Source organism: Catharus ustulatus, chromosome 3 (assembly GCF_009819885.2).
Source record: "Catharus ustulatus isolate bCatUst1 chromosome 3, bCatUst1.pri.v2, whole genome shotgun sequence".
Classification (NCBI taxonomy): Eukaryota; Metazoa; Chordata; class Aves; order Passeriformes; family Turdidae; genus Catharus; species Catharus ustulatus.
Window position 1 is genome coordinate 54,910,424 of NC_046223.1, and position 27,048 is coordinate 54,937,471.

The 27,048-nt window shown below is 39.1% G+C and overlaps 1 protein-coding gene across 2 annotated transcripts in view; it reads right to left on the reverse strand.

Annotated features, from left to right (window-relative positions):
* Nucleotides 1-27,048, reverse strand: part of SYTL3 (synaptotagmin like 3) — a 36,281-nt gene that overhangs the window by 3,140 nt on the left and 6,093 nt on the right. For both annotated transcript variants that reach the window (XM_033055839.1, XM_033055840.1), the window contains 11 exons: nucleotides 23,042-23,106; nucleotides 20,518-20,569; nucleotides 19,023-19,095; nucleotides 18,066-18,138; nucleotides 12,814-12,938; nucleotides 9,162-9,305; nucleotides 6,280-6,458; nucleotides 4,102-4,204; nucleotides 1,776-1,943; nucleotides 1,461-1,560; nucleotides 141-249 (listed from right to left, as the gene is read on the reverse strand). In XM_033055839.1, coding sequence (XP_032911730.1) covers nucleotides 141-249; nucleotides 1,461-1,560; nucleotides 1,776-1,943; nucleotides 4,102-4,204; nucleotides 6,280-6,458; nucleotides 9,162-9,305; nucleotides 12,814-12,938; nucleotides 18,066-18,138; nucleotides 19,023-19,095; nucleotides 20,518-20,569; nucleotides 23,042-23,106 — 1,191 coding nt within the window. The remainder of the gene's footprint in view (nucleotides 1-140; nucleotides 250-1,460; nucleotides 1,561-1,775; nucleotides 1,944-4,101; nucleotides 4,205-6,279; nucleotides 6,459-9,161; nucleotides 9,306-12,813; nucleotides 12,939-18,065; nucleotides 18,139-19,022; nucleotides 19,096-20,517; nucleotides 20,570-23,041; nucleotides 23,107-27,048) is intronic.

Here is a 27,048-nt window from a genome sequence, read left to right on the forward strand (position 1 = left end):
TGTCACCATTACTAGGAAGTCTGATTAAGTGTGGGAAATGCCACTTTCCCATGCCAGTCTCCTGCTGAAAACATGTTAATATGTACATTTGCATGGAACACATGTGACAGTCTCCATTTAGTGTTAGGTCTCAGACATACCCTTTAACAAAGCAGTTTGGCATTCCAGCAGATCTCAGCATGGGCAAGTTCTTGGCCCCAAATATCATAACCTGAAGCTGGCAGTTGAGAACTCCTTGGTCTTTGTTTCCTGAAAAAGGAGCACTTATCACATGAAATGCCCAGTTAGTTCAGCTCATAGCTTAAGATGCTGCTAAAAGTAAGTAGGGGAATGCCTAAGTGGCACTACTGAGATAAGGAGTCATAAGGCTGGACTAGGAACATTTCAAAGATTTAAATGTTTGCACAGTGAATGATTCACACACAAAGCAAACCAAGCAGTGAGCAGCAGGCTGCTTTGTGATCCCTGTTCCAAAGACAAAGCTTTCTGTTGTGTTTGTGAAAAGTAAACACAGGGCAGTACACATAGAAGCATTTTTCTGGAACAGTAAGAAGCAGGGGAGAGAGCCAAAACCATGGAGTGATACTGTTCCACTCACAGCTCGAGGCACAGAGCAAAACACAGGTGTGCATAGGGAGAAAAAAGAGACGATACAGAGTTGGTAGCTTTGGATCATTTGGAAAAGGGATCAGAAATAAAAAAAACAGTTAATTAGAGTTTCCTATTGGTCTCTACCTGCTGCTGTGGTCCTGACACAGAGAGCACTACTAGAGCTCTGAATGTCTGTACAACTCACTATGGTCTGGGGAGGTAAGGAAAAAGAGGTTTTCCTGCCCCTCCCTCCCAAAGTGTTTATTTCGTTCCACCAGCAGGTGCCTGCTCTGACATACTACAGCAATATTTAGTGTACCTTACAAGTTTTCATTACTAGAAACTAAATCCTGACTATACTTTTTGAACCTAACACCTTTCAAGTGAAACAATCTCCCTAAGATGAGACCACTGGAGGAACCCAAAGGTGCTGGTCTGGTATCCTTGCAGATACTTCCCTTCCAAATTAGCAGTCTCTGCCTCGGACAGCAGAACTGATGTTTCACCTCCAGAACAACCTCTACTGGTAACATCATGACAGGCACAAGTTTGGAAAACAGCTGGATGCATCATACTGCTGCCATTATAATGTATAACTTTTGTTGGCATTAAAAAGAACACATATACAAAGCTTGAAAATGTTTTGATTTTAAATAATCTGAGATATAAAACACCACAAAGCACCATTTGCTGTAGCTGTTAAAAAACCCATACAGGAATATTACATGGACATTTGCCAGTCCTTCATTGATCTCAATTCTTTTCTAGCCAAGGAATTCACAGAATCATAGAATCATTTACATTGGAAAAAACCTCTAAGGTACTGAGAGCAACTGTTAAGCACTTGTGTATGCCAAAACATTTTATACCTTCAAACTGGAGGTTTAGATACTGGGCTGGTACCGACAGCCTTACAGACACGAGGAGCTCACCGCTGTACTGGATAAGATCATCTTCAGGCTTCTCAAGCTGAAGAAAAGGACATACAGAAGTCTGCATTACTGCAATCATTCTCACAGCTTATTCTCACATCTTTCTCACAGCTTATTTGTGTTTCCAACACATCTTGTTAATGGGCTGGATTGACAGTATTTTCCCCTCAATGATCTCATAGGGGTGATCTTTCTCACAGCTTTCACTACATCTTCCTCTTAAGGCACAATTAAGCACAAAAACTTAGTCACCTTAGGTTTGAGAGGGTACCAGTCAGACTGCATTGAGTCCTCTTCAAAATTCCATGCTGCCAGGGGAATCACCACTTCCCCCAAAAACACCCTGTATTTGAAAGCTCCTGCATGCCACACAGAGATCTGAAGTTGTCGACTTCTCAGCTGGGAGTATTCAATCTTGTACTGGAAAGATAAACAGCATTTACAGAGCAATGCACAGCATGAATGCAGGCCCACACTCATTACCTGCTCCCAGGAAGCCCAGCCATAGCATGACCGAAGGCCTTTGGATGCAGACAGAACCATGTTGTCCGAGTGTGCTTTGCAATCTGAAAAAACTCCAACTACTTAATATATTATACATGCTGAATAATGCTCATTCAAATAGGAAACAACATTCCAGGAATACCTTGACCTGCCTTGCTAAAGTTTTTGATTATAAATTCAAAACTTTAAATAACTCCTGACCATTTTTGCTGGGGTTTTGGGTTTTTTTATTTTTTGTTTGGGGGCTTTTGGGGGTTGTGGGCTTGGGGGATTTTTAGTTTTGGTTTATTTTTGTTGTTGGTTTGGCCTTTTGGTTTTTTTGCATGTGTTTTGTTTATATACATATATACGTGTGTATACATACATACATATATATATATATTTTTTTTCTGTTTACACTCCAGAACGTGGCTGCTCTGGAAGCCAGTTCAAGAAGACACCTAATGATGATTCTTAAACTCTCATTCTGGTCAGTGGATATCTAATTAATGCAGTCAGCAGGGGCAAGGAAGTAATTCAGCTGATGACCAGTTAAAGCCTTGATTCACTCTCCAAACATAGTTAGAGCCCTTTGAGACATTGCTGGGTATCTAATATACCCCATGACACTGGCAAACTCAGACCACAGGTGACCAGCATGGAAAGCTGGAGGCAATGGCACAGGTAAGGAAATCAGTACCCATGTTTAGGCTGCTGAATCACAAGACGGGTGTGGGCTTTGTGGCTGATCATCCTGAGTCACCCTGGGCTCCAGTGACTTCCAAGAGCACTTACACAGCTCTCACACATGCAGCTACCTCCAAAGGCAGGTGCCTTAACCCGCAGCTGAATCCCACCCAGTTGGATCTCATTGTCATGATGGAGTTCAGCTGCAGCAGTACTTTGCACTTTTGACCATCTTTGCTTCTCTGGATAAACTAATAATTAAACTCTCTTTAAATATTTCTAAGTAAACACCTTTGGAGTTAATGCAGCCAGCTCAGGCATGGCTCTCACTCTCATTTAATCACTTCTGCATGACTGGCATTGAAAAGGACTATAAAATTAGGATCAGTAATTTCAACTTCTGGCCATTTTTTTTCTGCCAACTTAAACCCTATAGACAGGCTTTGGCCTGTATAAAAGAATCACCTACATTACAAAATCAAACTTGAACTATGGTCTTTACAAGCCTTTTGCTTGTTTCACTCATTATTGATTCTTGATGTTCACACACACCGAGTTGAAGGTAACACAAACTTTTGTGTAGTCCAAGAAGCAACACAAGTTTGCCTCTTCACTAACTTCGCATCATATCCCTTCCACGACAATATATTACTGAAAAACTCATTATGTCAAAAAGCCCACACACAAAAATTGTTTCCAGTGATCTGAGTACAGAAGTGGAGCTGGGAAAGCTGAGATCAACCGAACTAATGCAGGCTCTCCCAGCTGACAGTACTCAGCTTCATATTTAATGAAATGTCTGTGAAGTAAGAATAATGACTCCTGTTCCCTATACACCATTCTAACAAGGATACAAGAAGCAATACTGAAAGGCATTAAGGAGTTGAAATCATAACTACTCTGCTGGGATTATTAATGTTTGAAATTAGACAGTACAAAGAAACTGCCTAGAATCAGTTGCAGAGGGAAAAGGAAGCAGACACTGTTTTAGATGGCGGGTTTCAGTTGGCACACAGTTAACTGTAGAGAGACACTTCCAGTGACACTGACCAAAGGGTTATCACTTGAAAGGGATATTTGTGTAAAATTCCAACTGTTCTGCAATACACCCAGTTTCTGAATGTACAAGAAAAAGTATCTATGAAAGAGACTTGCTTTTGCCAGATGGTAAATCGGAGAAATACTATTCACTAAAAGTACTTCCTTGGACAAAAGTAGAGTTCTCTGATGATTTGCAATTTACTGTTGCAGCTCCAAAAGCAACTCTCCCTTATTTAGACTGAAAAAACATAATTTTAAAAATTATTCATTTCAGTGACTCCTAAATTTTCCCCACCAGGTCATTTCAGAACTTGCAGAACTGTACCATGGAAAAGCACACTTAGCAGCATGGAATTGCAAACCATACCTTCAGAGTCTCATCAAACTCTGGATCCACTGTGCTCTTTTTAACAGCTGTCTTCCTCTTACTCTGAGGACATTTATCAGGAAGTAAATAAACCTTCACATACCTTGGAGATAAAGATACATAGAAAGTGATCAGAAAGGGCAGGGAGGATCAAACGGAATAAAACAGTAAGATGAGAGGAGATTTTTCTTAATTCTTAAACAACTTTGACTGCATAAGTTTCCAAGCCATAAAATGGCAAAATATTATTTATATATTTTCATAATAAAAGCAGATAGGCTATAAGGATCTTTGTGTACCATTCAGCTAAGGTGTTTCAATTCCATTGTACTTGGGAAGGGATTGGGATCTGAATAGGAATCCTGTTGTTCAACCCCTAAAGAAGTCACCTTGCCACGTGTAGTGACAGTTTTATGATGAAAACAAATAGCATATTATGTGCTCAAAGAAAAAAAAAATAAACTCAATCAACTTTAGAAACACTGCTACTTGTCCCTCAACATTCATCTCATTTTCACAACATCAGGAAAATAATAGAGAATAACTCATAGGTCTTATAAACACTAATTATTCTAACAGCTACCAAAATGAAAAGGGGAGATTGTCTAAAGGGACCAAAATTGCCCTAACATTGATTGAAGAAAAACCAGCCAAAAAAATTTCTGGAAGCTGAGTTGGATCAATATCAAGCACCAATGATTCATACCCAAAATTTCTCAAGTGTAGGTCAAGTGAATGCTAATACTTAAATATTGCCCTTAATATCAGTTCAGTGGGCTTCAAAAGTAAAGAATTTCAGCAATAGAGAGTGCTTCCAGTTTGTTTGGGAAAGGAGTGGCTGTTTACATAATACAAAGCACTTTAAAACTGTACTTATACATATTTTAGATATTATGATTTAAATGAATTTTAAAACAGCCTCTTGATTAACTTACTGTGCAAATAAGATCAGCTGTATCTCATATCATCAGCACAGAACTTAAACATATTCCCTGTTTTTCCAAACCGATCCACAGGAAAAGCTACTTTTTAAAATATGCAGGTACTAGAAGATTTAGCTTCTTGTTCTCTGAGCCCAGATCATTTTAATTACAACATAGCCAGCCAGTAAATAATTAATCAGGTTTTAAACATAAATTAAAAGCCTGCTTTTCAGAAAGCATGTCAAATAAGTGTGCTGCACTTTTTCAGTTGGTTTGGAAACCAACAGAAATATATAAATATATACCCATAGAGAACATGATGTTTACTACACAGCACTTTCCACATTGCCTTTTAGGCTTCCTGCAACTGTTTGCCTGGGTTAATTACCAGGGGACTTAGAGAACCTTGACCCACTTCTGAAGTGCTCCCAAACAGCCCTTCTTCACAGACTGTTCTTCCAGCAAGCCACTGCTCATTACCAAGCTTGTCTTTATGAATATTCTCTGCAAGATCTGCACAAAATCCATTGTCCTCCTAGGTGAAGGTGACTGCAAGGCCACAATTCCCATGTGGGCACTCAAATGCTCAAACATGGTGAAACAGCAAGACTAAGAACAGGTAGTTAGGGATTCTACCTAGTGATTTTCTATCAGTGGTCACTGCATAGTTTGGGAGGACTCTTTAGTGATAAACGGAGAAATCACCAAGGCTTAATTATCCAATCAAAATTTTCTATGGCATATTTTAAGCACAGTAGGATCTACTTCTTCCTCTTACAACGGTACATAATTATTAAACAGCTTTAAATTTTAAAAATGTTGTAGCAGCTGAAATTTTTGCTTTTATCACAGAAGATGGAAACACCCAAGTAGTACAGCAACCATACAGTGATCCACAGTGGGTCAGCAGATAAATCAGAAACAAGATATCTCATGTTTCAGCCACAACTTCAGAACTACAAACTGAACAGCTATTCCTGAGGCCCAAAGGTACTCACCAGTAATACACATACCCAACTGCCTGCTCACAGACAGGGAAAGAGAATTCCTAGGAGAAAATGGTCATGATGGAATAAGAACTGGTATGAAACCTATTTCCAGTGTGTATGTGTGCAAAGGGTTGGGGTGTACGTTAGATGTTCTGAAGGTGCCAGTATGGCATACAATCACATCAATCAATTTTACCCTGAACACATATAAGTATTGTAAAAACCAGAATAATTTCCTTATTTGTCTTTTCTTCAGAAATACTTACGGGTTACACTTTTTCTTCTTCTCTTCTCCATAAGCCAGGTTCTTGCATCCCTTGATGCAAACTTCCAAGATGCAAACTCTGAAGTTGTACTTTAAGGCAAACTCTATTTCTCCTGTGATGTTGGCCTTGCCAAAGTTCCCAGACTCAGTGCAAGTGCTGCTAAGACTATACAAACTCCCCTAAGAAAAGATAAATGTCTGGTAAAAGCAGCTTCAGATCAAACAGGACAAAACATTTATTTCCCTCAATAGTCAGTATCTTTACAGACATCACTGCAAAACTACTGCAAATCACAAAATTTAGGATAATCTGTATGAAATATCCCATTGCTTCCACAACATTCCTGAAAATCACAACTAATTGCAATTCTAGTGCTTTCTCCTCTTCAGTAACCTTCCTAGGCTGAGAAAATGCTTTAAGTAACTTCTGGATCTAGAAACTATTTTCATATAAAACTGCTATGTTGCTTTCCATGAAAAAAATGGGCTAAGTGTCTGAAAGGGAGTGAGAAAACCCTATGGAATCTAAAAACATAAAAAAACTGCTCTTAATACATAGCTCATAGTAGGGTAAACTACCAAGACATTTGGTGAAACCACGTATTAGAGGAAATACCAAAGTGGCCTGCACATCTAGTAAATACTTTACAAGATGTCCCGGTTTTATATAAAAATTATGTACTCTCTATTGCAGACCATTCAGGAGAGATTAAAATATTAATACTTCCAGCTGTTGTATGTGCGTTCATAAAGAAGATGCTCCCTAGTTCACCTCAGATGCTTTGTTCTCCACTCATTTACTTCCACCTTTAGGGCAAAGGTTTGGATGTTTTATACATGGTCCATCCACACATATACAGAGTATTTGTGTCTAGCATTTACAGAAGGCAGGACACTGCAAAGGAGGAAGAGACCAATCCTTTGTGTAGCTCAGTCCAGACACATAACTCTAGGGTGCTATCTAGCTTTTGCTGTAACAAATTACCAACTCAGAACAGTTTGATCTCTATTCATTTACAATTATGTTCTTTAAGGTGAGCCCTAGAAACTTTTTACACAGCATTTGTCACGAAGGCACTACTGTTGTGATCAGTCTCTCAGCAACTCTGCCCTAGATTGCTAAGATATCTGTGTTAGAATACTCCTCCCGAGAAGATAAACACCAACTCACACAGGACTGGTTGACCAAGGAGTTCTGCATTGCACAACCCAGCAGTGTGCAAAGCAGTGTTTGCAAGATCATATCTCTCTTCTGTGGAGATGCTTTTCTTCCTTTGTACAGCATGCCAAATATTCAATTCACACCAATGGATTTATTAGATAAAAGAGAGAGTAGATAGCCTCTTTAAAGCTCTAAGCAACACACACACACGTGTCAAAAGAAGGGTTAGAGTGCTTACTGAGGAAGTCAAAAGAGGTGTAAGGACTCTTTTGACCCAATGCTTGTTGCAAATAATCTTGCTCCCTCCACAAGAAGTGTATCAGTGTAATCAATCTGACTTGCAGCTTTGCTCAGCTCTGTACTTTCATTCACTAACATTTTTATTCACTAGAGCAGAAAATGCTTATTTTCCACCAAAATCCTTTATGGCAATGGAATGCAGAGTTTTGTCCTAAGCTCCTATATCCTAAAACAAAGTCCTGTAAAAGTTCTTAATATTTATTCCACAAAACACCCTATTAATTTAGGAAGGCTGGATAGGTATTATGGTTAATGATGTTTGGGCTGAATATCACTACATGTGTCTCCCACCTGATCAGACATCCCATACATTCTGTGTGGAAGTCACCACTTTTGGTTCAGTGAGCATGGATTTAGCATACTATACTACTGCTGGCATGACTGGAAGCAATGCCATCTGATGTTCTGGAAGATAAATTTTTTATGGAGTGGCCTTCAATATCTAACAACTACCCATTAAGAGAAATTTAATGGAATTGACCTCCACCTTTGCAAGACAGTAGGAAATATTTCCATTTTAAGCCTGAGCTTTCCATAGCCCAGCTCAAATGGTTGTCATTGGAATCACAAACGTAATACAAAACTTTTCTATTTGTCAGTTTAACACCCCAGACTCCACAGTGCAATGAACTGTGAGAGAGCACCAAGGCCCCTGTGTGCATTTCTGCTTCTGTGTCAAGTGAGCAGCCTGGTTTAATTTTGATTCCCTAAGTCATTCTAGTTCCCTTCTTTTCAAGATCAGTCATGAATTCTTTGGATACTTCACCTTGCTTAACCTCATCACTAATAGATAGAAATTAGATTCCACAGTTAATCACAGAGGCTTTAAAGCATGTGCTGAGTTCATTTATAATCAGTTTCCTTCTCTCTCATTTGCAGTATTCAAAATGCCATCCAACAGAGGATGATTCAATGTCATCCCTTAAGCCTATGAACTGCTCCCCTGGCTTCCTTCACTGTCAGTTTCCTCTTCATTCACTGGCATTTTGACATTTGAATTTCCACTGACATTTCCAATGCCACAGTTCTTGCAGACTGACAAAACCCTTCTGGTTAAATGAAGCTTGAAGAGAAAAAGCCAGATACTGGGTGAGAAAAGCATCACATTCAAAATTCCAACCCTAATAATCAAATGGGAAGAACATTAGCTGCATTTGCAAGTTTCAGAAGAAGCTGCTCTATCAATTATTCATTATCAGTGGATGATACATCCATCAATTATCCATTATTAATTTGCCTTATGCTTCAAAAAGTTCACAGCGTTACTATGAGGACGGTGCCAAAGGCACCAGTCTTTCATCAGATAGAAACTATTCTTCCTTCATTTTGTAATATAATCCAAAATACACCAACATTCTGCACAAGCTTTTATATCTGTTCCCTTTAAACAACTCTTCTGATGTGTTTCACCTTTAACTTACATGTTTTCTGCCATCACAGAAAACTGTATCACTTGTGGGACTGGTGGTCATGTCGTCTTCCTCCTTGCAACTACTTTTGCTCTGAGTTTCACTGTCATTTTGGGCCCCAGTGATGAGCTGTTGCAGACTGGGTGTACTTTGCATCTGTAAGAAATTCAGAGAGTAATTTATTTTTTTTTCACTTTAAGAGAAACATCCTGATTCAAGAATACTATCAGAAGAAAATTCAGTAAATATCTACAACTGACTCTGATTAAGGTCATGCACGTGGCACACCTTCAAATTTAATGTAGTACCTTAATTTAAACGTTGATTTATAATTGTCTCAACCCAGTTAGTCGTACACTCATTATATTAATATTTCTTTTAAATCAACACACCATCAGCTAACCTAAGGATCACAACCACATCAATTACTAACAGCAGTCTACTAATAACACACCAAAAGTAGCAATATACTAATAAAAGTCCTTATTAGGTCTTAACAAAACAGTAATTTTGGAAGAAAATATAATCTTGCCTCCAGGAAATTAAAAACTATATTTTGCAATATGCATGACACATGCCCATATTTACCTATGCAAGAGCATAAGTTGAAAGAGATTTGAAAATAGAAACAGACTTATAAATTCCTATTGAGCTTTGTTTATAGAAAAAGTTTAAATTTCCAAAGTGTTCTTGACTTTGCTTTGACCAAGGCCATTCACCTTTTAAATTTTCCCATGAAAACCCTGATAATTTCTGAGAAAGTTACATATCAATCAAAACTCCTTGAGATTTATCTTCAGCCACCTCTGCTACCAAGAACAGTGGCTAATAGAATGAAGTGCCAAAATACAAATACATGTGGCTGGAAATATGCTCAAAATATTGGTGTTTCTGGCACACCACTTTCTGGGGATAACACAATCTATGAAAAGTATGTTGACACCTCAGTGGATAGGAAAAAAGCAAGGTAAGAATTTTTAGGTTAGGATCTAAGAAAATAATTTATTTTAAAAAGTTGTGTAACAGATTACCTGAAAGACTAAAAAGAATATAATGTGACTGAATCAACAGAAAGGATTAGGACTTATTTGCAGAAAGGAAATGGGAAATGTGAGAGAATCCCTCCTGCACAGTCAGCAGAAAGCACTACAGAATGAGGACAAGAAATGAGATAATACAGTGAGATTACATCTGAAAAAAACAGGAATTGCAAAATCCTGACCTGTCAGCTGTTATTATAACACACAGAAATTGTGATGTCTATTAGGTGCCCTGCCTTAAGAATTAAGTTACCACATGAAAGGGAAACATACAGAAAATGCATTCAGAATACAGTCTCAAAAAAAAAGAAAAAAAACCAAAAAAAAGGAAAAAAACCCCAAAAACCCAAAAAACAACAAAAAACCCCAAAACACCTAAGCAAACCCAAAACAGTATTTCCTAGCAGAGAAACTGTCTTCTGCTTTATAAAATCTAAAACAGAACCAATTTCACTTGCTAACCAAAACAAGATACTACTTGGATCAGAAAGACTTTGCTATTGTGCAGTGCAGAACATAAGAGACTGACTAGGCAGCACAGCTACCAGTGCTAAACTCAGCAGCGGGTCACACTCACCCAGCCCAGCTCTAATGTCTGCTTCTGTTGCCACAGCAGAGGTATCCCACAGCTACCAATGCACCACAAACAGCTCCCAAACGTGGCACATGCCTGCTTGTTCCCCCAGCAAGGCAGGGATAACTGCACTTCCCTTAATAAACTCAGGGATTCTGATGATGAGAGGCTCTCAAAATCCAGATATTACACTGGCTAGTACTTCTTGACATGGGATTTGGTTTCTTCTGAGGTTAAGTATGATCTCTTTCAACTTCAATCTGAAGGAATCAAGCTCTGCACACATCACAAATTTAGAAAACTTACTTAAGAAAAAGACAGTGTTCTTGAAGCTTAAGTAGTGCTCCAGCCTTAAACACTGCACATTCAAACTTGTGGTTACAGTTACTACTTCACAGTCATTCCTTAGAGAAAAATACAGTTTCTAGGGGGAAAAAAATACTGTTCTGAATCATTCTCTGAAAATTAAAGTTCTTTCTGGGGTGGAAACCATAACAAGATTTTAACATGGTATTTTCTTATAAATATAATTAGTTGTTTTACAAGTGTAATTTAAAACAGGTCCTGTCCCATAACTTAAGGCATACTTCTAGTAAGGATGTAAACAGCTACCCTTCCTAAAGGAAAACAAAGTTGAAGGACATTTACAAGAAAAAATCAACAATAATTCTAGCAAAACTAAAATTCTAGCTTAAATATAGTCCAATTTGTTCAAATGACTCACAGAAATAGTGCTCTGGCACACAGATATTGAAATCTGTTTTTCAAAACCTGCAATACAAAGCGTGGACGTAAGTTCTGAATCGTTACATAGGCAATTGAAACCCCACACAAATAATTTGGATTCTCCTACAAATTCATTTCTGAAGCCAAAGAACCCATATCCATCTTTTAAACATGTCATATTGTTTGTGACCAGCATGCAATGAAGCGTAGACTGAATTCACATTGTCTCCAACTGATGTTTTTCAATGTTTTTCAATGCATTAGACGAGTAGTGATCTGCCTGTGGAATAAAGTTAACACCAAAGTGTGACTTGCCACAATGAAAGCAGCACTCAAGTAACCAATAATTGTTGCCAATTCTATTGATAATTTAATTGTCTACAAAAACGCCAGGACTAATTTCACTGAGTTCTCAGACCTTGCTGGGCCAATTCAAATAGCCCAGTCCATGCAATTGGACACCCTGTCGCTTCCATTTACCAGCACCTAACACTTCTGAGGAAAGGGAAAAAGTACACAAAGGAGCTGTGAGCAATGTGTGGCACAAAGTCTGGCCCAAAGCAAGGGCTTTTCTCAGCATCTAATCCAGGCACTTAGCAAACCACTCTTACGTCATTCAGATGAACAAGGCAATTCAGTAAGTACCCACAATGTGGAAAACAGTATGGACAAAGTTCAGTCACTTGAGAGCTGAAAGTGTACTAAACAAAATCTTCAGTGGAACTGTAAAGCAGAAATGTGAGATCATCTTCAGCCCTGCACAATTTTTAGGAAAGCAGATGACTGGATTTTTCTCAGACTTCTCAAGAAAACACTGAAAGCTAGAGACTGTAACCAAAGCAAAAGGAAAAGGGAAATTGCTTAGCAGTTAACAGCAATGCTTTCTCCCTGCCAAGTTAAAAAATACTCAGAAAACGTCAGGATGGGTTTGGGATGGTCATAGCTTGTCCTGTTCAGCAGCAAAAGGGGCAGGAAGAAGACAAGACAGAGCATCTTCCTGCAGCCCAACAATCACACGGAGCAGGTATCAATTCAACCTCAAGAGAATCTGTGAGCACCTGAGAGCAAAACGTCCCATACTTGCCATCCCTCTCTCCCTTTGTAAAAATTGCAGTCTAACACCAACTCTGGGTTGACACCAATTGTGCAGAATCTTTCAAAAACCTTGTGAAGAATCAGAGTTCTGACCACAGTCAGTGAACATTAGCTACATTCTGTTCATAAAAAAAAGTAAAATTGCACTGTATACATGACGGCTCTCACAAATATATTTCACTCTGAAACAGCTCTTACAGTTAAAGACTGTGTACAATAATATGGATACCCTGCTTGTAATGTTGATTGCAGTGTCAGACTGGCTCCTTCTTTGCTTTCTTCTTTCCACATTCTTCCCATAATCTGTGGTTAGGACACATCTGTCAGCCATATCATTCTGGGACTTTGATATTTCTGAAGGGAAAATAAAGAGAAAAGTCACTATAACAAACTTTGCAAGCAATCCTATAGATTTATAGGCTAATTCTGCAACTTTCAAACTGTCATCCTGCACCTTCAGCATTGATCTCCCAAGAGCAGGAAACAGATGGGAAGACAAGTGGTTGTCATATTGTATATACAGTAATTTCACGACTATAAGGCGCACCCTTTTGACTAAAATTTTCCCTGGAACCCGGAAGTGCGCCTTATAGTCCGGTGCGCCTTATCTGATCTACAAAGTTCAAAAAAATTGCCTACCCGGAAGTGCGAGCTGCGAGCCACGGAGGGAGCCGGCAGGGCCATGGCTGCCAGGTGGAGGCGGGGCGGAGCAGCGGCGGGCACGCCCCGGCCCTGTGGAGGCGGAGCCGCCCCTCCAGAGGCACGCCCCGGCCCTGTGGAGGCGGAGCCGCCCCTCCAGAGGCACGCCCCAGCCCCGTGCAGGCGGAGCCGTCCCTCCAGAGGCACGCCCCGGCCCTGTGGAGGCGGAGCCGCCCCTACACAGGCACGCCCCAGCCCCGTGCAGGCGGAGCCATCCCTCCAGAGGCACGCCCCAGCCCCGTGCAGGCGGGACGGCCCCTCTAGAAGCACCCCCTGGCCCCGTGCAGGCGAAGCCGCCCGTCCAGAGGCACCCCCCGGCCCCGTGCAGGCAGAGCCGCCCCTCCACAGGCACCCACCGGCCCCGGAGAGGCAGCGCGGAGGGGTGGCGGCCATAGCCCGGCCCCGGAGAGGCAGCACGGAGGGGCGGCGGCCATAGCCCGGCCCCGGAGAGGCAGCACGGAGGGGTGGCGGCCATGCCCCGGCCCCGCCGGATGCAGGCGGGCCTGGGGCCCCGCGGCACCGCCCCTGCCAGGTACAGGCGGGCCCGGGGGCCAATGGCTGCCGGGTTGAGGCGGGGCCTCGGTCAGCAACCGCGCGGAGGGAGCTGGGGGCGGAGCCTCGCTGCAAAAAAAAAGTGCGCCCTATAGTCTGGTGCGCCTTATCTGATCTACAAAGTTGCAAATTTTGCCAACTCCCGGCGGGTGCGCCTTATAGTCCGGTGCGCCTTATGGTCGTGAAATTACTGTAATTATATTTTGCCTGCCTAAATCTTTCATGCTGTTTCAACTGGAAATTATACTTCTTGCTGCCTATCATTGTAGCTTCTGCAAGGAATTGTAAGCCATCAAACAGCATTTCCTCTCAGAAGCAGTTACTACAGTCCCTATGTATAATTTGATTTGTAAAGGATATAAGCAAAATCATTATAACAACATAAAGCAATATGATAATGAAAAGTAAAAAGAAGATCATATTGGAAAACATTTAGAAATGTATCCAAAATATGGATGAAAGGAGGGATATTACACACTCTGGTCCCAAACCACATATAATTTTAAGAACCTGACTAGCCCTCATTGACTTCAATAACATTACTCATATGGATAAACTTATGTCCATACTTAAGCACCTTGTTGAGTTAGCACTTCAGCAACATGTACTTTATTGGCAAATAAATCTACAGGACAATTGAACATTTAATGCCCTACTTTTCACTTCTTATTCCTCAGTGTACACTCAGAATTTCACTTCAAGGGAAGGGAAGCACTCATAGGTGATTTCTGAAGTTGAATATGAGCAGGCTTAACTGCAGACACTTTGTTGTCAATCCCAGATAGACTCTCATGAAGAATTAAAAATTTATAAGTAGCGTATGAAATAGCTATCATATGTTTAATTCATACAGAAGAAATAAACACTTCTCTCACAACACGAACCTCTGTGGAGGAACCTCAGACAGCAGACAATACAACATTATGGTATTCAAAAACAATGGCACTCAAGTGAGATTTTTAAAGACACTCTGGGTTAGTTTTGTTCTTAGCAATCAGTCCTCAGATGTTTACTGTACTCTGTGTACACCATTAAGGCACCATGTGATCTATTCAAAGGCAGGCTCAATTAAGCCATCTCTGTAAATGAAACCAGGTTTTTAACATACACAGTGAAATCAGAGATCATAAAAGACTGGAATTGAGAGTTCTAATGGAATAGATACAATCTGAGTAGCTTGACCAGCAGCAGAGGAAGAAATACCAACCTTGCCTCACACTCTCTTACAAGGAACAGGTTACAGCACAGGTTATTGTGTGAGAAAACACAAATGTTCAGTTGTCATATCTATTCCTCTTTTGGCTTCTCTACCCAAATATCAGTAAGACTGACATTCTCTCCTGTGCCAAGGGCAATTTTTCACTGCAAATAAAACCACAACCAGCAATTCATTTTACATTCACCAAATGGCCACCACTGGACTATAATCTCCTCTTGCTGCCAAGCCACACTGGAACAGGAGGTAGCAGCATAAAGGAGCAGACTGTACAATGGCAGCTTTGTGCTGCACATGCTGATCCCTCACTCCCGCTGCTCTCAGACACGCACACACACACACTGGCTCCAGCAAGAGAGTTAGAGGGAGAATGAGGCTCCCCAGGTTTATTTACTGCAATACACAAGAGTTGGGTGTGTTAAATACCTCTGCAAACCAGGACACTTATCTAGATAAGATACAGAGTACTAACTTTAGACACTCGTGATCAAAAATGTTTATCAGCACAGTACCAGGTTTCATTTGAGAGGCCATATTGTCTGAAAAAGCTTTCTTAAGTCAAGAAGCCCAAGACCTTCTCTCTGTAAGACTTCCCTATACTTTTTAGTTACTGACTTCAATGATTGCAACAGCCTGCTATTCTCTCCCAAATGAAACTCCTCCACAGTAACTGAGGATGAGAGCACCTGAGTGGTGTTTCACTCGTAGCTGAACTGAACTAAAAACTTGCTTCCATCTCCCTCTGCAACCCCTGTTCTGTTCTTCTCCGTCCCTGATATGGCTCCTGATCACATGGACTAGCACTCTATTGCACATGTTCCGACATATATCTTACCTTGAGCCCATTTAAGTCACGAAAACAGCAAAAAAGCACCTATGTGTTTTGTCTAGGTTAACGTTCTTCCCTTTAAATTAGTTAAACCAGTTTCCAGATGCTAATTATAGCAGCACAAGGTTCAAAAGAGAGAGAAAAGTACAATGTGAGTGGAGTAGAACTTTTCTTTTGGTAGCAGGGAATTAATAAATTAGTTTGCTGCAGTTCTGACAGCCTTTACCAGTAACTCTGGGATATGGTCAGGCTTCAAACTAACAGAAAGTAGAATAAATTACTCTACATTCAGTTCTGCACTGCCACAATTACTGTTTCCAGCATCTCACACCACTGTATGTTTGGTTAGGAACAAGTCATCATGTCTCTGCATAGTTTCAATATGTGTTCTCACAGACACAACATTAAATTTGCATAGTTAAAGGAGAACAGGCCTTTAAGATTGGTGGAAGAAGCTAAAGGCAAGAACAAACAAGAGCAAAAACAAGAGTTAGGGGGAAAGGCAGAAAAGCACTGAAGCCAGATTTGTTCAGGTCTAATCTCACATGTGGGGTTGTACAAGTTGAAGCTAGCAAGAAAATACAGTAATTTCACGATTATAAGCCGCACTGAGTATAAGCCACACTTCCGGGTGCCAGCAACGTTTCATTCTTCGTCCATATATAAGCCACACCTGATTATAAGCCGCACGTTACAATACAGAGTGTGATAAAAGGTATCTATTCTATCACCATCTGTTGAGGGTGGGGGCACTGATCCTTATCTCCTTGGGAGAAGTTCTGCTAATGGGTCATCCATTGAAACCAGGCAGGGCATTGTTCTTTATCTTTTCACAACCCATCCTTCCTCCAGCGAGCCATTTTCTGCTAATGGCCCATTGAGTCCCACTGTGGGACTGATAAAATTACTGCATCCCATTGGAAGTGGCTCCAGCCAGGGGGAAGAGCCCAACATTTCTTACTAAGATAAAAACAGAGGTTTTGGGACACTAAGGGAGCCCCTTTCTCTACTGTACTCCAGAGGAAAACCGGATTTCTCCACATCACCACTGGACCTCCGGAGGGAAACTGCACCTTCTGCAGGAGCACTGCTCCAACTGAATCACATCTGTCACTGCAGGAGGATGCAGCCACCATTTAATGGGACTGCTACCAACACCCTGCCTGACGGGGTGTCAGGTTGTACTCTGACTTTGTCAGGGTTTGGGGTTTGTTTATTTGTAGTATTGTATTTCTATTTTAATTTCCCTAGAAAAGAACTGTTATTCCCAATTCCCATATTTTTGCCTGAAAGCCCCTTGATTTCAAAATCATAATAATTCGGAGGGAGGGGGTTTACATTCTCCATTTCAAAGAGAAGCTCCTGCTTTTCTCAGCAGACACCTGTCCTCCAAACTAAAACAGCAACTTTTTGTTCTTTGTCCATATGTAAGCCGCACCTGATTATAAGCCGCACTTTGGGTTCGGACCAAAATTTTAGTCAAAATGGTGCAGCTTATAAGCATGAAATTACTGTACTATGGTTTGTTCAAATCCATGCAAATTTGCAAGCCTCTGTAATCTTCTTACAGCTCAGAAGTTGTTTTCCTCTGGTCACCAATGCCTTTAATTTGTTTCTCACAGAGGCTGACTGTCCTCACTGTAGTTAGTCTTAGAAGTGCACACACAGTCTGCATCCCTAGGAACAGCAGGCAGTGTAAGAGAATGGAAGAAACCAAAAGCATCAGAATGGAAGAGGAGTTGTTAAGACTGGAGAGCACTTAGAAATGTGCACTAAAAAATTCCACACAACTAGACTGATAAAGAGGAAGGAAGTCCTCATGAATACTGCCAGGAAATGAGAATATTAAACTCCTGTTAAATTATAGACTCTGACTGGATCACTTGGAGTTCAGCCAGGTAACATGAAATCAGAAATTGGTTATTACTCTAACATGAATTAAATACACTGCATCTGAACACCTGGTAAATTAAAAGAAAAATCATACAGAATATACTGGTAGAATACTGAAGGAGAATTAGATTTCCTGCGCTATTTTTCAGGTTGGCACAGCCTTGGCATTAATAGTTCCAGCCATTACTTGACAGTCTTTTTTTATAACAACTTCTTGGCCAACACTGTGGCCAAAAAATTCAAACATTTGACTATGTTATTCTGGAATGACAAGACAATGAAAGCTACTTACTTTTCATATGTGTTGTGAGAGACAAAAACAAGTTTTCCACAGATTTATTAAATCTTTTAGACTCTCCAAGTTCCTGCAAATGGGAGATACAAAGAGTAAGAAAACACAAAATATTTGTAATTTTAAAGTTTCCATGATTACATATCTACAGACCACATAACAATCAGATAGTAAGGCTGCACTTTACTCCTTTGCTTGCTTCTATAGACAAATACATCTGAAGGCATACATTGACATAGTTGGAAACTATCACACTAATGGATGAAGATGGAAAGTAATCTTCTCAGTTCCACGGTCTTTCACATATAAGTGGAACTGCTTGCAGAAAGATCACATAGTAGCTTAATGAATACAGCTAATTAGATCACTGATTTGTTGTAAGGTATTTAATACTTTTATCTACGATAGAACAAATAGTTTTCATCAAACCCCAGGTAAAGGGCTTCAAAACCAGGGCCTGAAGATCCAGTCCAAAATTAAATGAAACAGTAATTTAGTGCAATTTTTGTGAGTTTCAAGCCATGTCCTACTATTCTGTCCACTAGAAACCACAACACAAAGGCAGTCATCAAATTCACTCTCTCATTCAGTAATGAAAGTGACACATGATGACTGAATGTCATAGGAACATGGGATCCTCCAGGTTTGAGTGGAACTCAGATCTGTGATGAGGCACCAAAACCCAGATGCAACATTCTCATGTCAAGGAGAGTGGTTAACCACTTCCCTAAAAAACTGAAAACTAATTGAAAACACCCCTCATAGCATCTAAACTTTCTCACCTAGTACCCATGCACCATAAAAAAAAGACAGACTAACAAAAGGTTGCATTTAATTGCAGAGTGATGTTACAGCAGTTATTTACCACATTTCTGTAGCTGACCTTTTCATATGAATGACACCCTAAGTGGTGCACTTATACGTATATTTTGTGTATATATATATGCAGATACATACATTTCCCATCACATTGGTTCCTGCTGCTGATTCTGTGAAAGGAGGTGGAGTCGGGGGTACAACAGAAATTTTACTAGAAATTTAAGAGATAAACAGTGAAACAATTAATACATTATGCCAAAAGATGAGTAAATAAACCATGTCCATGCACAGTATCTTCACTACCTGTGTTTCCTGTACTCTATAAAGTCTGAGTCAACATCCTATGTCTATAAAAGTTACATCACAGGTTTATTGTCTGTTCTTAGGATTAGGACTACCTTTCTACCTTTTCAATCTTTAGGTGCTCCAGGTAATATTATTAAATTAGAACTGTCAGGAGGACCTCATTTAGGATAGGCTCCCTAGACTTCTATATGGCTGACAGTATTACAATATGTGTCCTGAACTCTAAAACACAATTCCTGTATAATGTACCCCACGTCTTGTTCAGAGATGTTTTCAGAAAACAGTCATCTTTATTTACAATACTAAAAGGATCCTTCCTTGCCCAAGTTCAGAGCTGTTAAAGACCCTTTAAACATTCCTGCCATTCCATCTGTGGTAAAAAATCCTGGTCTGTGGGGGAAAAAAAAAAATTGACTGATTCTGTTATCACAGCACAATCACAGATCCTAAGGCAGGTGGTGAACTTCCTTCTTGATTCTTTTTTAGTTTTTACCACATCCAGGTAAAATCAAGTCTTGGTTAGGATCCAGCTGAATATAAGTTTCTTTCTTATGCAGCTGTGCCTTGCCAGACAATTCTATTAAATTGAGACCATCTGTTAATATCTTATTTTACACTGGGCTTTTGGGGCTTTTTCTGGTTGGTTTAGATTTTGGTAGTAGTTGTTGCTGTTTGGTGTTGTGGGTTTTTGGTTTGGTTTATTTTAAGACAGAGGGTTCCTTTAATAACACAATAAGCAGACTTACTTCATTTAGTAAGCAGACTTGCTTCATTATGTATCACTGATAATAACTTAAGTATGGTCATGCCTTAGCCTCAAGTCAAAGTACTAATTCACTGCAAACTAGATTTTTATTTTTTTTGGTAAGTGAAATTGTCTACCTTCTCCTCTACTATTTACTGTAAAACTATCATATCAGCAATATCTCCCATTGAGCAAATAATGATGCTGCTATGATACCTAGTAAAAAACTTTCATTTACAATCATTTAAAAGTATTTTGCAAACTTAACAGATAATTTTGTAAATAGTTATGCAAAAAATTGTAAGCACATAAAGCAAAGATAATGCATGTCCCTTCATTTCAAGTAAGATACTATTACTCTAAACATGGTACTTCCTCTCTGTTGTATGTGAGACCTGTTCTGTGGATAGCTGACAGCTAAAAGTGAAATTTTTTCTATGCTTTTATCATCTGAACTCCAAAAGTACTTATTTTTTTCATAATAAAGGAATACAAAATACTGGTTGGTTTATAACATAAAATATATATCATCCATACAAATTCACAACGTCCTAGGACTGTTTGTACTTTTATGAATCTCACCTCAGATTCTGGTAAGATTCCAAGAGCTTTGCACCAACTGTTTCATGTCTGCCTATGAAGGAGGAAAAAAAAATCCAGAGATCATTTAGTAGCAACATCAGTTACTTATACCTGTAGAACACTTTTTAAAATCCATGCCTTTCAGGAACTGGCCAGTGTTTACAGAAGCTGATGCACGTTCAAGTCAGCAATTAAGTAAATTCCCAAAAAATGTATCAGCACATGTGCCAAGCAACACAAGTTTCTGCTGCATCTCAAAGAGTACCATGGTTTCACCCTTCCCTGTTGCAGGTGATACATTCAGATGAACTCTTCACAAAAGCTAAGGATAACCACAGAGATGCCAACAGACCCATTCCTACAGGTGCCAAGTGTTCTCAGCCACCCAGTGTCCAGGAGGCAGGTGGTGCATGGGACCACGGCACTGAAGAACACTTCAGCCACAAAACTCAAACACTACAGGAGCAGGCACATGGTCAACTCTTGCACCTCATGAAAAAAATGTTTCACTTTTCCTGCTAGAGAACTGAGCAATGATGAAAATGCTTGACTAGCTCACAAGTCAAGACCCTTTGCTAAGAGTATTCCAGCAGGGAAACTGCAACCATGTGAGCAGCTACATGATGTGAAAACACCAAGGAGCAAGAGCTCCATCAGGCATGAACAATGAAAACGCATAAAACTGTCATTTTATCACAAATGTAACAAATAGCAAACTGAAATTATCTGGAGTGACTTTAATCACTAGTAATTCCTGATACAGTAAGCAGCATGTGATGCATGCTTTGCTGAAGATGTCATTAATTATAACATTGCTTACGTAAAAGTAACAGACCTTAGTAGTGGTAGAAACAATTATCAGCTCATGGATGTTAGAATTGTCAATCAGAATTCCAGAATCCTCTCTTATTGATAAATAACATTTGCTATCCTAGATTTTAAATTGATTGGTCACTAAAAGTAATCCACCACTTTTATGAAAATATTAATCTAATTCTTTAGGTAGAAGATACAAAAAATTAATTAAAAGTAACAATAATCTTTTTTTACTACTCAACATGAGAAAACTTCATTGCAAATTTTTTTTTCAGTTAAGCTTACTTTCTAGTGATTACTTCAGGTATGTTATATTTTCAAACCAAAAGAGGGCACTGTCCCTCCAGGACTGAAGGATGCCTAAAGGTTGCTGTGTTCCAAAATTTGTCACTTTTAAAACTCCTTTAAATATATCAGTTTGTCTAATCAAAAGAACTAAACAAACCTGCAGGGAGAAATATGTTTTATCTTCTGTATATCCGTAGATCTGTGTGACTTTAACAGTGTTACCATTAGCCTAAGTAAAATGCTTCAAGAACCCACAAAGCCTTGATAACTCTAAGTGAACTGATTTATTTTGCTGGAAAAAGGGACAGTCAGTAACTTGCACTATCAGATTCAATATCCAGGAACATTTTCCAGTAATAGAGAGATTGATAAAATTACCAGCTTTATACTTGTTGAAAAGAATGAGGGGAAACTATTATCAGTGGTTATTGGATGAAACTATACTTCAAAAAAAACCAATCAGTCAATTAACACTTTAAAATCAGAAACTGGGTTAGCTGGAATGGACTTCAGTGAAATCTTGCAAATTTAAAATGAATTGTTTTAACAGGAACTTTAGCTTTATAATATGCTGCCTTTCACAAACACCTACTAGTCAAAATTTGCCTGATTACGGTCTTCCATTTATAAAATTCTTCCTATTCAAGTTTCCCAAGAGAGATTTAAGGCATAGCGCTTTCCTTTTTACCAACTACTCTTCAACAGTGTAGTTGTATCATGTAACTACAGTCAGGCACAAAATTAAGTAGATGCCTCTCTGAAGTGGCACTTCAAGGGAAAGAGGAAATAAATCTTCTCCACCTTGCTAGTAATTGAAGGTGAAAAGAAAATACTAACAGCTCCCTTGCTAGAAAAACACATTCCCCATAGAGCAAACAATCCACATCCTCCATACTTTTTTAGAGCTTTGTACTTTTAATGGCACTGAAAAGATGCATCACGAGGCAATGGCACAGCCAACTGGCTGAAGATAACAAAACAGTGTTTAGCCCTCTGCTGATTTATAGCTATATATGGGGGTTTTATTCCATTGAATCATTTCTTTAAACTTTAGAACTTCCTCAGTGAAAACAACTGAAGTTTAAACTTTGACAAATGATGAATGCAGGATCATTTTCTTCCTGTACATATAACATTTCTATATTAATTTCACATACTTGTATTTCTTAGAAGTTTTACACACACATTAATTCAATTTACATGGCCAGCAATTTTCTTATTTTTTATTACTCAGACAAAATAAGTTATACTTTTAAATGCATTCTGCTAATTTGCGTTCATGTTTTATTTACCGCACAGACAGATGGATGGCATGGTAAAATAGAAGAAACATTGGATACAGTGTCAGACTACATTCTATGTTTCACTTAGATGACAACTACACAGTACATAGCAGTTTATGATCTGTTCCAGTGATTACCTTCACCCGGATATTTCTTTGCTCGTTCCTCAAAGAACCATTCACCAGCCTTTACTTTCATATCTCTGGAAAACAATCAAAAGAGGTTAGAATCAAAATGCTTGCGAGCACATTTCTTCAAATGTTCGGTTAACATGTAACAATCCAACATCCTTTATTAATCCTACCACAAAACTAAGATTTCATGACTACTCAATCCATTAACTCAACCTATTGAATAACATGTACGAGATTATATCAGATTAAATAGCTCTGTCAAAATCAGATTTTCAGCAAATCTTCCTCTTCCTGAAGTCTGCAATTTGAACACATCGATATGAACACAATTTGAACAGTCAAAAAAAGAATATTAACTGAGGATAGGATTCTCTGGATGCTTCAGGTTCCAAATTCTCAACCAAATGTCTTACTAATTTTTAGGCCATTATATAATAGCTCCCTTCCTTGTCAATTTGTGATCCTTACTATACAATGAAGTCTCACTGCAAAAACTTGCTCAGTGCAGGCATTGCTAAACTTTCTTCTCTACCCAGCCATTGATTTTCCTTCTACAACATTGAATCTCTTTATTACCATTCCCTCTGCCAAAATTCCTTGAAACTGGCAACAGCATGCAAACAGTAAATTCATGTAGGGTTTACCTTAAGAAAGCAAAATCTCTAAATACAAGAGCTAAAATAATATCTACCAATGGCTCAGGCAACAAAACCCTCTGGGTCTGCCATTTCACACTTCACCTTATTCTGTGTCAAAACAGACAAACTATAGCTGGATGCTTTTTGTTCTTTCTGTCACTTGGATTTTAAAGCCTTTTAGGCATTTAAATTATATCTTTGTAAGTAGCAATGCAGAATATTTTTTAAAAATCACTACCCATGTAGACTGCACAATTTATTTTCATACCTAACCACAGACCCTTGTGCATAACTGAACACAGATGAATCTGAAAATTAGGTTTAAATAACTGAGACAGGATACTTTCTCATTTTGGATGGAGATCTTTTAACTAATAAATGCCTGAAATCTGTCTCCAAGGGCTTTGCATTGGTAGTGCCTTGATTTCCATTCAACCCCAGCCCTCCCTGTCTATTATTTCTACCACTCCCTGGTTATCTTCCAGAGTTTAATCTTCAGTTCTGCACAGATTCATGTGATAATTGAATGTATTCCGAGAAGTTCTGGACACCCCTTCCTTGAAGATGTTCAAGGCCAGGCTGGATGGGGCTCTGAGCAATCTGGTCTAGTGGAAAGCATACCTGCTCATGACAGGGTGGGTGGAACCCAGATGATCTTTGAGGCTCTTTCCAACTCAAACCATTTTATGATAATTTGATCACACACAGAATGAAAATACCTTTTTCTTTTTTTGATAAAGAGTATATTGAGTTAAGACATGATCAAAAGTATGAAAACAAAGCTAATGAAACTTTGTCAGGTAAATAGACTAAACTCCTCCAAAACAAATGTCTTTCTAGATTCCTAAAACATAGTATTCCTTTAAAAAAAAAAACCTAACACCCTATACCAACTCCATTCACATAAGAGAGATGCCTCTTCCAGGTGAAAGATACAAACTGTGCTCTGGGAACCCAGGACATCGCTCCGACTGCCCTGGATGGCTTGAGACCCTGGCAGGGGGCTCAGAAGCCTTGACACAGAGCCCAAGACCCCTGTGCCTTTGATTTTAACCCCTGGGAAAAACTACCACCTTTGCATGAAGAGTTACAAGTCACAAAAAAAGAGTAGAGTACAAATTAGTTTATCACAAGGTAAAAAAGTAGATTTTTAAATTTTTTAGAATAAGGGTCTGGGGTCAAGATGGAGGAATTTGAGCGTGTTCCGTCCTTCTTTCGCCTTCTTCTTGGCATGCATCTTCTGGGTAATGTTGGCATTTTTAGATTGGTTTGGAGTAGAACTAGACTGTACAATATAAGTGATAGGTATTGTAAATAATTGTAAATAATGTTCATGTAGTTTGTAGTATAAAAATACCGCTCTGAAGGCAGGCAGTGTGCCTGGGACTGACCTGCTGAATGTATCACAGCGGTCAGGGAAAGAACTTCTCAGATAAGATAAAAGAAACAACCTCTGGAAACTACAGAAGACGACTCCGGACTCTTTCTCTGGTGCTCAGGCTGGACTACAGAGACTTTTAACATACCCAAGTGGTCGTCTCGAGCTCCTGAGACACCACTGACACTTTGCCAGTTCACAAGATTTTCAAAATTTCTTATTTTGGAAGAACTACAAAATTTGCCTATCCCTGAATGCTCTTTCACTGAGGTGTTTAAGCACATTCCTTACAAACATGACCCCAGTGCCTAGGGGAGAACCTCCATAGTGCTGCTGCTGTTTGGTTCAGCAAAAAATTACTCTAGTGATAAACAAGACTCAAAATTACAGTTACTTGGGACTTGGAAATCAGCTCTTACCTTTCTTAGCCATCCTATTTTTCCCTCACCAGGATAAGTAAAAGATGTGGAGTACCATTTACCACATTGCTGCACTCCCCACCCTTCTCAAGATTTGCAGTTTTGATGTAAAGCTCACTGAAGGCAATTGAAGAAGTCTGAGTGAATTTAATTGATTTTACACCATGACTAAAGATCAAATGTACTCTCTCTCCACTATAAAGAGAAATTCAATGACAGTTGGTATATCCATCTGTATTAGCAAGATTTAAAAAAAAAAGGTAATTTCCTGAAGGAAAAATTAAAAGGTCTTTTAATTAATCTAAATAATGTTTTCTTGGTTTTACCATTAAATATGTGGACAAGCTTATTAAATAATTAAGGGTGTACAGCACTACACAAAGCAGCTTAACAGCCGACAACTCTCTCTAGGGCATTTCTGCTGTGGGCACCAAATAACTGGAAACTTATTAAAGAAAGAACAAGTGGAGAGGGCTATCTTGACAAGGATATGGAAAGCTAATTTTGAATTTTCAGTTTAGTGCATATAGCTTGAAACACAGCAAAACACACACACCAAATTCTAGTAACTATTTTGTATCAACTATAAATAGCACTGAATTACCTATTTTGCATATTAGTTGCTAAATAAACTGAAGATTCCTAGAATATCTTGATGGTGACAGTTTACAACTCTCTTCCAAACTAGAAAAAATTACTTCAAACTAGTACAAATTTGTTTAACTTGGGACCAATACTTTGCTTTATATTTTCCCCTATTTTAATCTCATTTTGGCACCAGCAGAGGGAGTGGGGGATTCAGCTTGTAAATTTTCATCCAAATCCTCACCCTTTCTACAGGAATATTTATCATCCAGTAAAGCTTTTGAGTAATTTCCCAAACTATCATTCTTCACCTACGTTTTATTTTTTATCTAATTTGGGAATATATCTAAACAATTTTGCTTAGAAAGATTGCAATGAAAAGAATGGACTATGAAGGATTATTTTGATATTAAAAAATGTACCAACACAGTAAAAGAAAGATATCCTAAAATACAAAAAATGTGATGCAGTAAAAGAAAAAAAACCCCAACCAATTCAAAGTAAACAAATCTGTATTTCTAACCATACTTGAATAAATCCTATTAATGTTATTAACTGATTTTGCTCTTTAAAATTCTATTACGCATGACTTCAAATTATTCATCAATCAGGTTTCTCACTCCAGTAGTAAGAGGCAGAAAATAATGATTAGGAAATTGTCACAAAATTGGCTATACTACATCAAAGCACAGCACCTACAGCAGGTTGTGAGGATGCACTGATTCAATCCTGAGCAGGGGAAGGAGCTCTCACTGTGGCTCAGAAACTCACAACTGTTTCTACACTTTGTTATTATCATCTTTGTCACACTAACAGTGTGTGTGAGTACTGTTGATACCTCTGTACCTACAGTACCTCGGGCCTACCCTAAGTATCCATTTTGCTAAACAGAGGAAGGGAAATATCAGCTACATGAAGAATAACACGAAGTTCCCATCCATTTCATCACCACCAGAACTTCAGCCAACATTTTCATTACACCAGTGGCTT